This window comes from Phyllostomus hastatus, unplaced genomic scaffold (assembly GCF_019186645.2).
Source record: "Phyllostomus hastatus isolate PE091 unplaced genomic scaffold, TTU_PhHast_1.1 phas_scaffold_21, whole genome shotgun sequence".
Lineage (NCBI taxonomy): Eukaryota > Metazoa > Chordata > Mammalia > Chiroptera > Phyllostomidae > Phyllostomus > Phyllostomus hastatus.
Window position 1 is genome coordinate 44463171 of NW_025334017.1, and position 12393 is coordinate 44475563.

At 57.4% G+C, this 12393-nt stretch overlaps 1 protein-coding gene across 1 annotated transcript in view; it reads left to right on the plus strand.

Moving 5' to 3' along the window:
* Positions 1-12393, plus strand: part of TG (thyroglobulin) — a 200618-nt gene that overhangs the window by 86397 nt on the left and 101828 nt on the right. The window contains exon 36 of the mRNA XM_045861238.1: positions 11143-11277. Coding sequence (XP_045717194.1) covers positions 11143-11277 — 135 coding nt within the window. The remainder of the gene's footprint in view (positions 1-11142; positions 11278-12393) is intronic.

Here is a 12393-nt window from a genome sequence, read left to right on the forward strand (position 1 = left end):
GTGTTGGTGAGGACAGAAGTAAGAGGGAGTGCTCAGCTCTCCACATGCTGAGTTGGGGGACGTTTGCCTAGAGGTGTCTCACGAGCACTGAATATCTCAGCGTGAATCTGGGGCAAATGGTCTGGCTGTAGATACGTTTAATAATTGCTAGCGTGTCAGTAGTATTTGAAGTCACGGGGATTGTGAGACCATGCATGGGGGGGTGTCAGATGTAGACAGTGAAGGTCAAGGACAGACCCCTGAGAAACAGCAGTCTTTAAGGGAAGAACAGGAGCCAGAAGAATAGCTAGAGAGATGGGCACGTGTTGTCCTGGAAACCAGGGGCGGGCGATATGGCCAGGGATTCCAAGGAAGACGGGAACCACGAACATTCCCCGATGCAGTCATGAACGCCACTGTGCAGATGGAGTGGCGTGCTGAGGGAAGCACCCAAACACAAACACTGCATTTGAGAGTGTGGAAACTACCAACCTTCCCCAGAATCTTGGCTCTGAGGGAAAAAAACGAGATTGACCTTTAAAAGAAATTGCAGCCTGTCAGTTGGTGACCTTCCATTTTTAGGTCATGGGCCACCCATGACACTGTACTGAACCCACTGTGCCCCCATGTACGGACCAAATGGGTGCCTGTATTTTCAGGGGAGATAGGCCTCCCGAGACCCAGATCCCACGTTAAACATCCGTGGGTCAGAATAAGATGCTACTTGGGTGACGGAGAAACGTGAGTGTGTTTTTACGCAGAGTGACGTGTCTGTGTCCAGGAACAGAGAACAGCTATAGGAGGGTGGGGGCGGGGCTGGAGTGGGGAGTGACCATTGGTGGGTGCCCCTGAGGGTGAGGAAGGACACACCTGGGAGCATAGATAGGGGGTTGGCTCTTAGCAGCTGCCCTTCCTGTTTAGCAGAAACAAAGAGGGGAAGGTGGGCTGGGCTGGGGAGCAGGGAGGTGCAGGGAGTTGAAGCAGGTGCTGCCGATGGTCCCTCTGTTCCCCGGGAGGCACATGCTGAGAGCACAGGGCGCGATGACGCCTGTGCCTGCAGAGGGCGGCGAGCGCTGGAGGGTGTGTTGTAGAGTGGGAGAGAGATCACGGCGCTGTCAGGCCGCGCTGGGAGCTCAGGCGAGGCTGAGGGTCCAGCGTTGTGAAGGCCCCATTGGTCAGTCAGCAGACATGTCTTTAGTTGGGCTCAGCGGCCGAGACCAGCCGCAGAGAGAGCAGCCCCGATGGATTAATCCAGCTGGGACAGAAGGAAGGGCGTGGAGGCACGGACAGCGGGGAAGTTGAAGTGGTGGCCAGTGGGAGGCCTTGCGTGGGAGAAGTCAGTCTCAGTGGGTCACCCGGAGGGGCTGAGAGGGTAGAAATCCCAGTGAGACTGAAAAGCTGGGGTTAGTGGGGTAAATGGGTGAGACACAAAGCAAAGCAAAGCAAAGAGGATCGTGAGATGGCACAGAAGCAGAGCTCAGAAACGCTGCAACTGGAAGGGTGATGGAGTCAGGGCCGGGGTGGAGTGTGGGCCGTGGTCTCGGAGGTGCCTGGCTGCAGGGGGCAGAAGTGAATATCTCAGGGATCGGAGAGGTCAGGACACTGGGGCCAGAGTATGGACTGGGCCATCTACTGTCCCCAGAGGCGGTCACGTCACCCGAGATTTTAGTAGGAGTAGGGATGGAGATGCAGATTAGGAGCTGGCTGGTGAAGGATTCGAAGAGCGTGGGAGAATGACCGGGCGCCCACTGCTGAGGAGACTTAGAAGGATCAGAAGGGTCCATAGCCAGGAGGCTGTGACCCACAATGAGGGCGGGGGACACTGCGGTCAGGGGAAGGACCCTTGTTTCCGGGACACAGGACGGGGGGAAGGGTGAGACAAGTTCAGGGCCTGGCTGTGACCGCAGCGGGGTGATTTCCCAGAGACAGGAGCGACAGAGGCCACGTGGGTGGGAGGCCCCAGGCTGGACTCACGGTCTTCTGCTGGGTTGGAGGGCCGCCCCCGGCCGCCAGCTTTGCATCCCACCAAATCAGACCAGTTTTCACACACAGAACAAACGAGGCACCGCCACACTGTAGAGGGACTCGAGCATGCCAAGTGAGGAAGGACAACTGCCAACATATCAAACGACGGCGTCTTACCTTCCAGATGGCGTCTTCCAGGCTCCGCTCGGTCCTGGAGGAGGCACGTACACTCCCTGTCGGGCTGCCTGCGGGGGTGCTGGCTCCCGTCCATCCGCCGTGGGCTCACGGCCGGCCCCCTGCCCTTTCTCGGCCTCTGCCTCTCCACCAGGGGTCCGCACCCCGCAGCCTGCGGCCTGCTTCTGGCCCCTGAGCTGAGGAGGGGCCTCAGACACGTTGAAAACGTTGTAAGGAAATGTAGAAGAATCTGTGATGGAGAGAAAGCGTGGCGAGAGGAGCCTGAAATAGTTACAGTCTGGCTTTTTTTTTTAAGATTTTATTTATTTATTTTTAGAGAGGGAAGGGAGAGAGAGAGAGAGAGAGAGAGAGAGAAACATCAATGTGCGGTTGCTGGGGGCCGTGGCCTGCAACCCAGGCATGTGCCCTGACTGGGAATTGAACCTGCGATGCTTTGGTTCGCAGCCCGCGCTCAGTCCACTGAGCTACGCCAGCCAGGGCTACAGTCTGGCTTTCAAAGGAGAAATCTTGCTGACGCGTGTCCTAGCTTGAAGATGTGCTGTCTTCTCTGTCCTTCCTCCCAGTCCCTGAGTCATCCGAGTGGGTCTTTCTGGCCTTTTGGCCACACGACCAGAGCCGTGCCCCGCCGTGCGACAGTCTTGACCAGCAGGCTGAAAGGGAAGCAGCAGTCACGTCAGCACTATTGTTGTTCGAGCTTGGGCCGGAAACACCCTGTTCGACCAGCACTGGCATCAATGCCCCGGGCATTCAGCCGCCTGGAAGAGAGCAGGAGCTCTGGCTTTGGGGGCTGGCACGCAGGGGCCAGATCCTACTAGGTGTTATTGGTCACCTCCTCTGCCCCGAGCTGCCTGCAGGCGTGGTTCTGTTCGGCCTTCACCCTGCGTCTGGGGCGCCGGCTTCTCCACGCCGTGCACACTCCGGGGGTGATGGCGCCTGCACGGGGACAGCCAGGTGGGGCGGCGGCCCCAGCTCCTCCAGCCCCTCTCGCAGGAAGGCTGGGACACTACTGGCAAATTGTGCCCCTCACCATATGGGAAGACCTGTCCTAGGACACAGGTGACTGTTCTAGTTTACAGGTGAAAACAAAATAGCCCTTGAGACCTAGAATGTAATGTACCCAGGGTCAGAGCTGGCGGGGCTGGGCTTGGGCCGGACCCGGTGCCCCCAGAGTGGTCTCTCCTGACTGTGGGCGATGCCACCTCGTCCAGCAGGGTGACCAGAGCCGCCGTGGCCCTGGCCGTGTGTGGATGGATTAGACGCCACCTGTAGCCCATTGCAGTGTGTCTGGAGAACAGGAACTGCTTAGTGAAGAGTAGCCACCGTGATATGTGTTAGGCCTCGTGGTCAGAATCATCGCTGGGACTAGCGTGTCCGTGCCAGAGCGCAGCCGTGGGGCGCAGCGGGCTCTCTGGGTGTCTGTCAGGGAACGGCGTTCGTTCCTACTGTGTGTTTGCTGGCTGCGTTCGTCTGCCAGGGTCACCATGGCAACACACCACAAACAAGGGGCTCAGACCACAGAAACATATCCTCTCACCGTCCCGGGGGCTGCAGGTGCATGGTCATGGTGTCGGCGGGGCTGCTCCTTCTCTGGGCTGCGAGGGAAGGACCCATTCCGGCGCCCTCTCCGTTGCACGTGGACGGCCGTCTTTAAACCGTGTCTTTCCCGTGTCACATCACCCTTCCTGTGTGCGTGACTCTGCCCAGATGTCCCCTTTGCATGACAACCACAGTCACTTGGGGTAAAGGGCCATTCTAACGGCCTCTTTTAACTGAGTCCCCTCCGTAAAGGCCCGGACTCCGAGTGTGATCCCATTCCGAGGCACCGGGGTGGGGTGAGGACTTCAGGGTCTTGGGGAGACACAGCCCAACCTGCAGTATCGTCACTGTCACCCCACGGCTGGGCCCTGGAGGCGCAGAGCTACAGACGAAAGCAGGCTCCCCCGGGAGCTGAGAAGTGGGCATCTGGAGGCTGGACAGAAGCGCGTACGAGTCCGGGTATCTTTCCCGGGTTGTAAATGTGGAGAGAGGCGCAGGGGGCTGGGGCCCCCTCTCCGGAGAAGTGCTAAATCAGCAGGCAGCCCTGGCCCGCTCTCATCGTCTTTCAAGTGAACACACGATAACAAGTGTCGTTTTTTTCTGCTTCTCCCTTCTGTTATCAAAGGAACATCTGGTTTTTATTTGAGTGCTGGCAGGGTAAAAATAGCCCAGCGTGACGCGGTTCGCACTTGAAAGACGTGCGTGATGATGCGCAGTCAGGGTGTCTGAGGGTGGGCCCTGCCCCACAGCGGCCGCGGCGCTCGGGAGCCCCCCCCCCCCACCCCGGGGCGAGCTCAGGGGGCCTTGAGCTCTGGGTGCTTCGGTGCATCAGTGAGCCTGTTCCTTTCTGCTTAGGCTCGGGGTCATGGCAGTGTGCCGGTGGCGCCTGAGACGCTCTTCCTTCCTGAAGGGCGTCAAGACTTTGATATTTCACCCCAGCCAGCCGGCCGGGGCGTGGAGGGCCCCTCCGATCTTCCCTCAGGCGTTTCCCCTGTTCAGCTCCAAGAGGGGCTGTGTCTGGCTCTGGCGGCACCAAGAGCAGGAAGGGGCCTGCATTCTTGGAAGCCTTGCAGCGAACACTCCTTGGCATCTTGACTCTGGGTGACCCTTGAGAAAACCCCGTTTTCATTTTTTTTTTCCATTAAAAAAATGGGTCTGTAATTATTTGAATGTTGGCATCTGCTACGGGTCTGATATTCCCGCACTTTGATCGGATTCAGAAACACTGAGACACACGCCCTCCCCATTTCTCCAGTGAGAACGCGAGGGCCAGAGCAGGGACTTACCTCTGGTTTCCCAGACAGCCGGCGACAGACTCGTCCCTGCCGTATTAACACACGCCTGCCGTTATGTGGTTTTCTAGGGTTTTTTTTTTAGAGCTATTTTGAATGGTTGCAATTACTGTTAAGTAAGCCTTGAAACCCAAATCAAACATTTCTGCTCTAACTGATGTCTGGAAAGGAAGGCAGGGAGGGAGGGAGGGAGGGAGGAAGGAAAAAAATGAAATTAACATAGTTTTCCATATATTGGTGGAAATTTCCAAATGTGCTCTCATCTCGTGACTTAAAGAAAAAAAAAAACATCGTCTACATTAAAGGGGAATACAGTGCTTTCTGGAAGGGAGGAAAGAACAGCTGTAGCCCCCTGAAGCCTGCCCTTGCTGAGGTTGTGGCCCGTGCTGCCCCAGAGTCCTGGAGGGGCCCCGGCTGTGCCCACCACGCTGCCTGCTTCTCTGCCACCCCCAGCCCCCCCTCCCCCCACCCCGCCCACCTGCAGTCGCTCTGTGGTGCGCTGTGGGGCCTAAAGCCGTGGGGCGGCCCTGGGTGCGAATGCTGCCTCTGCCCACGTGACCTTGGGTAGGGCATCGGCCTTCTCTGGGCTCTTCTCTGTAGAATTGGGCTGCTGCCGTTCGTCTCAGTGGGGCGTCGTGAGCTTGAACTTTCAAGCACTTCGTGCCTGCTCACTAGATGGCAGCACCCTTGCTAGTGAACCCTGCCATCAAGGGGAGGGGCCGTGTGACTCTCCCTGCCCCCTTCAGGGTCGCTGTCACCCCTCTGCGAATGGGCCTGCAAGGCCTCTTCCCTCTAAGAGCATGTTCTCCAAGGAGTGTTTCATGCTGAGGTTGCGCCAAGACTCCTCACTACTGCCATGCAGGGGCAGGGGCAGGGGCTGGGGCAGGGGCAGGGGCTGGGGCAGGGGCAGGGGCCGGGCCAGGGGCTGGGCCAGGGGCTGGGGCAGGGGCTGGGGCAGGGGCTGGACCAGGGGCTGGGGCTGGGGCAGGGGCTGGGGCAGGGGCCGAGAGGGTGAGCTCTGGCTGCGGGGAAGGAGGAGGTCCTGGGCCTCTGGGGGCAGAGAGGATTCTGATCCCAGTTTCTGCCCCGTGACTTCGGGGAGGGCCCTGTGACAATGGGGCCTGTCCTGTCACCTTGCCTCCCCGTGGCCCAGGCTCCTGCTGGGAGGACGGTTGCTGTGAGTCAACAGTTCAGATTTTGTCGAACGGTGGTATCTCTTTCCATGTCCTCTGACTACATGGCATGTTCGGGGTGCACCGCGAGTGGGAGGGGCAATGCAGCTGGAGACTCCGAGGACTCGGCCTGTGACCCTGAGGGTGCTGAGCAGTGATTGGGGTGAGCAGATTGGAAGGGGGCCCTGGCTGGAGTATGGCGATGACGTGAGAGCAGCTAAGGCTGGTGACGGGGATGCACGGCTGGGTCTCAGGAACTGGAGTGCCCGTGACTTCAGCGACATGGGTGAGGCCAGAATCTGGACGGAGAAGAAGGGACGGCTCCCCGGGGAGAGGGGAGGCAATGAGGATGACAGGCTTTCTGGGTGGGCCAGCAGGGTGGGTGCCGAAAGCATTCCCCCGAGAGGAAATGTTGCCGTGTGGGGGTGAAGAGCGGGGTGGGCATTGCTGGCAGGGGTGGGTTCCTTTGGGGACCCATGGGGCTCTTAGAGCCTTGGGGCGCCATTTGCAATGTTGCTGTTTCCAGCAGCAGGTCTCCCGTGCGGACGGAGACGCAGGGGCCAGGCAGGCGTGCGCACTCTCGGTGCTGCCGTGCGAATGGCTTGGCTGAGGAGCCACAGGGCCAGAGGGTGGAGGGTGAGGTGCTGACAGGCAGGAAGTGGGTGCCCCGAGACCAGGCTGGGGGGGGGCGGGTGGCAAGGGATGCGGCGATCGGGCAGAAATCAGGAAGAGAGCTGTGGGAGTGCTGCCGTGGTGGGGCTCCTGCACCCCTCAGAGAATGCCCCCAGTACGTGAGTCAGGCTCAGACCTCCACAGTTCTGAAGAGACAGTGACTCAGGGGCAGCTCGGCCCAGAGGCAAGGCCGGTGGCTGTCCTCACTAAGTTCCCCCACCCCCGTACAGTAGTAACTCACTGATTCCTGATCCCCATTCTAGAAGAGAGCATCTCGTGCTGTCCCCATTTTACAGACGGGGAAACTGAGGCTCAGAGAAGAGGAGTGTTCTGCCCAAAGTCCCTGAGCTGTTACGTGGAGGAGCGGGGATAGAACTCAAGGAGCCTGGCTGCTCCATCCAGGTCCACGCTATTAATGACGCATGCTCAGAGCCCGTGACTAGTTCCAGGGTCTGAGGGCATGTCATTGCCAAATCTGGAATCCAGCTGGAGCCTGTCTTCAAAGTAGCCACAGAGAAAAGAGGCTAAATTGCAAATCAGTGTCCTGTTAGAAAAGAAATGCACACCCAGAAATAGCTTTCCTTTAGGTCAATAATAACCATTTAAAAATATTTATAATGAAAAAAAATCCACCCTGGCTGGCGTAGCTCAGTGGATTGAGCGCGGGCTGCAAACCAAAGTGTCGCAGGTTCGATTCCCAGTTGGGCCACATGCCTGGGTTGCAGGCCACGGCCCCCAGCGACCGCACATTAATGTTTCTCTCTCTCTTTCTCTCTCTCTCCCTCTCTCCCTCCCTCACTTCCCTCTCTAAAAAATAAATAAATAAAATATTTTAAAAAAAGAAAGAAAAGGAAAAAAATCCTATTTCATTCATAATGACATCCAAAATTAAACATAAAGAGTTTTTAAATTCATTTTTCCAATTCATGTCCCAAAGGAGCATTCTTGAAACTTGACAAAATGGTTTGAATCTCATCTGGTAAATAGATAGCCAAAAGTAACCAGGAAATATTTCTAAAAGAAAAACAATATGGGAAGGCTCTTGCCATTAGATGATCGACTGCACTATAAAGTGACTAGAGCTTAAGCGGTGTGTGAGCAGGACCAGAACTAACGCAGTGAATGGAAAAGGGCAGCCGCCCACCGAGAGTCACTCCCTCAGCGGCACTTAATGCACGCTAAATATGCATTTCCAGCTCAAGGGGAGATCTAAAACAATTAAGTGATGCTAGCATTGCAGTTTATAAAATATATTTTAAACAAAAGAAAAAAATTCAAGCTAATCAGCAAACCACAGAGGCTGCTTTAGAGCAGACTCGTCCTTTGGGCGTGCCCGAAAGCTCTCACTACCCTATTCTCTGGAAAGAAGATCTCACGTGGTCGTAAACCCTGGCTTTTGGACTTGAGGGATGTGAGCTCATGCCCTGGCGTGCCCCCCTCCCCCATCAGCAAAGGCCTTTGGGAGTGTTACTGGACCCGTCTCCTCGTCCGTAGCAGGCGCACAGTGGCGGTGCCGCAGCCTGGGCTGTGGTGAATGTCGGATGCAGTGGTGCCGCTGGGTTCTTGGCAACCCACGACACGCTCCGCAGATGCCCAGCTTGCGTGCTTCCCACGCTTCGGCATTCACAGAGAAATGGTCCTCGGCGTGTTTGTGAGATGTGTGAACCCCAGACGTTGGATTCTGCGTGTCAGCAATCTCTCGTCCTGGGGGTTCGTGCCGGTGGGAGGGTGGGGACAGGGGGCGGGCGTGGCAGAGGCTCAGCTCCCGGCCCCAGGACGGCGACAGCTGAGCCGGCTCTCACTTTGGAGATGAAACTCATCCTTCAATTACAGCGCGTTCCCCGAGACATCCGTCAGAATGGGAGTGCGGCGGCGGGGGCTTCCATTTTAAGACCATAATTGGCAGGTTCGGTCCTGAAGCCCCATCATGACTCCTCCCTGAAACTGCGGTGCGCTCCTCATCCAAAAATGTGCCGCGCGGTTTGGTCATGTTGCAAAAACGCCGCTTGCACTGACCGTGAGAACAGCAGCCTGCGGGAGACGCTTCCAAAGATGGACGCATGGCGTCTCTGGCAGGGCAAACGGGCCCCAAGTTCAGGAAGACGGGGTTCCTGGCTCTGAAGCCAGCCCCCCGGCTCCAGGACCGCTGTGGGGCCTGCCTTCTTCTCGCCGAGTCCGTGTGAAGTCCGGTGGTATATTTTGGTGACTTCTCTTTTTCCGTTTTTATTTTTAAAAAAGAACCAGAAAGGGTTATGGTGTTAGATTGTCTTGGTTCTTGACTGCCATCCTCATTCTAGTGGCCCCCAGTGCTCGGTGTCAAAAGCAGGTTTGATTGAAAAACATGGCAGGCTCTCCCACGCAGTGTAGTGCTGTTAAAAACAATGGCCTTTGTTATTATTATTATTTTTCAACCCGGAGACCGTTTTCTGGGAAGGATGCTCAGCCGTGGAGGGGGCAGCTCAGACCCAGGAGGCCTCGTCGACCTCTGGCTCGGTCACTGCCCAGCCCTTTTTTCCTGGAGAGTCACGTGACTTCTGCGAGCTTCCAACACTTCGTTTGTGAAGGAGGCACGGGTGTCCCCACCCCACGCCTCCCTCGGGACATTTTGGGGATCCGGCGTGAGGCTTGCACCCCAAAGGGCTTAGCTGGTGAGTGACAGGGCTTTGTGAACTGCGAAGGGCTGTGCCTAGGTCCCCTCAGAGCTCTGCGAGCACAAGGGACAGGCTCGCAAATGTGCATCGTGAGGGCGAAGTGCTGTGAGCCTCTGAACAAAGTCAAAGACAAAGCCAAAGGTCAACGAATAGGTCTCCGCCGTGAATTATCCACGACGCGCCCGCCGAGCGGCTCCCTGGGAGGTTTCAGAGCCCGCGCTCCCGAAGGGTTGCGCAGGCCTGGGTTGGGGGGCAGCGCTTTGCCTCTTGAATGCTGTTTGTAGAGAGAGTGACGTGCCCACTGACCAAGCCCCCTGGCCCGTCCTCTCAGTGGAAGCTGCCGCTGCCCGTCCAGGGTCGCCTCCTTCCCCGCAGGGACCCAGGTGCTCCGACAGGTCTCTGCCGGCCCCGCTCCCGGCAGCCGCACCACGTGTCCTTCTCACTTGCCGTGACGGCGTGACCGGTGCACAGGATGTGGGAGGCCGCACCTCGAGCAGTGGGAGGGCAGAGACCTACTTTCAGTCCCATCCCCCCCTCGAGAGGGGCACGCTCATGGCAAGCTGCTTGAACTGCACCACGCTCCGTGGTCTCCATCCTAGCCGGGGTTTTCCAGGAACCGGGGGGCTCTGCGGTGGAGACCTGCAGGCCAGGAGTTCCGGGTGTGGTGTCTTCAGGAGCCACAACCGCAAGGCAGCGAGGGACAGATGGGGCAGGGGCAGGAGTCCAGCTGTGACGCCACCCAAGCCATGGCCCCATCGGTGCCTCAGTGGGCTCTCACGTGGGCTGGCCCTTCAGAGCTGCCCCATCTTGAGGGCCATTGTGTTCCCATACGGACTAGTTTTCAGACACAGGTTGACCCTGGGGAGGGGCAGCAGCTCATCTAGACCAAAGGCAATTCCCGGGGAGGGACTCAGCCGGGACCCCGCAGCCACCAGTGTCCCATCAGCTGGGGAAATGGAAGCCTCGGCCCTGAAGGGGCCCGGGTGGCACACGGCAGTGTCCACGTGGGGAGTGACGGCAGTGCCTCCCTCCGTGGGCTTGGGGGGGGGGCTTCATGATGTCGTGCCATGAAGACCTGACCACGGTGCAAACACGCATGCATCTGTTGTCACTGCTGTTCCTGACACAGCTGTTCCGATCATTGCGTTCTCACAAGTGCACGGTGTTCATCTTCTTTTTGACTTCCTCCCAGTAACCATGACCTGCTTAAAGGAAACACCCATGCTTTTGTTCGTTCTGTGTTTTTTTTTTTAACCTTTGTATCCCTAAGCTGGGGTATAAAACTTGGCCCATAAAAAACTTTAAACAGCCCTGGCTGGCGTAGCTCAGTGGATTGAGTGCGGGCTGCGAACCAAAGCATTGCAGGTTCGATTCCCAGTCAGGGCACATGCCTGGGTTGCAGGCCACAGCCCCCAACAACCGCACATTGATGTTTCTCTCTCTCTCTCTCTCTTTCTCCCTCCCTTCCGTCTCGGAAAATAAGTAAATAAAATCCAAAAAAACCCTTTAAACAGATGGCTGTAGCATGGAGGGGTAGACCAAGGAATGTGTCACACTACAATCAAGACCCGGGAGAGGGCGCCCCGGGGCTGCCCGCTGGGGGCGTCAGGGGGCACTCCGCTCCCTTCATGCGCCAGGTGGCCACTGTGTGTGACCGCTGTCCCCCGTGTTCTCCCCCAGTTGCCCTGGACTCGTGGCAGACCCTGGCCCTCTCTTCAGTAGTCGTCGACCCGTCCATCCGGAGCTTTGACGTGGCCCATGTCAGCACGGCTGCCATCGGCGACTTCTCTGCTGCCCGAGACCTCTGCTTGTTGGGTAAGGGGAGTCTCTGAGCCCACTCCGCCTTAGTGCGGTCGACTGGGATGGGACCTCATACAAGTGCAGCTCAAGATTCTGACCTCGGGGACACAGAGGAGACCCTGAGATACCATGGGGTGCTGGCAGGCAGGGACTGACCTGGGGGAGACCCTGGGTGTGCTCCCCTCTGTAGTGTCCCCGTGCCCCTGCAGTCAGCCACAGTCACGCACAGTCCTCACAGGGACACACCACACAGAAAGTGAGTGACATCGAACCAGGTCGGAGGAGGGTCGGAGGAAGGCTCCAGGGGGCTGGCTAGTCTGGGACGGAGGAGGTGAGCGCACTGCAGCAGCTGTCCTGAGATGCCGGGTGGGCCGTCATGGCGAGGAAGAAATGTGCTCATTCTGGCCGAGCTCACGGGGCAAAGCTCAGACCTATGCTTACCACTCAAATTTCCAGAGACAGTTTGCAGTGCAATATAAAGAACTTTCTATAGACAAAGCTACCCACAAATGCGTACTTCATTTAGAGGTAAAAGCTAGGTGACCACTCAATAGGAATGTTCTACAAAGACTAGCTTCTGCAAGAGACGGAGATTAGGTAACCGTCACGCTCCTCCAATTCTGCATCCCATGGATCTCCTCCCTTACGAGGGTGGATAACACGGTGCGTTTCTTGCAGACGTGCCATGTACGGAGGCACAGGTTGTGCACTGCACGACCCTGGGTGGCGCCATGGCACGGACTGGGTGTAATTACGGCCTTCAGGCAGAGCACAGCCGGCCCAAGGGAATGAGGCAGCACTATTTTCAAAGCTGTTCTTAGGGCTGAAATGCCACGCATAATTTAAACTGTCTAGTCTAGGAGCTGGCACACACGGGAGATGACATCACCCCTAGTGGAGCATTGCAAAAGTGTTCCCCTAATTGGGGCGGGGGGCAGATGAGGTGGAAGAAGAAGGCAGAGGCTGGAGTGCACAGAGCCTTATCTGGCATGACTCAGCCCTGGGGCCAGCGGGGAGCCGCGGACTATTTTAAATAGGTGAAAGACAGGAGCCCTTTCATGAATAAATAAACTACTCACAAGCTGGCTGTTGTAAGGAACATAGATTGATGGGAGAGTCGGGTCCGCCTGC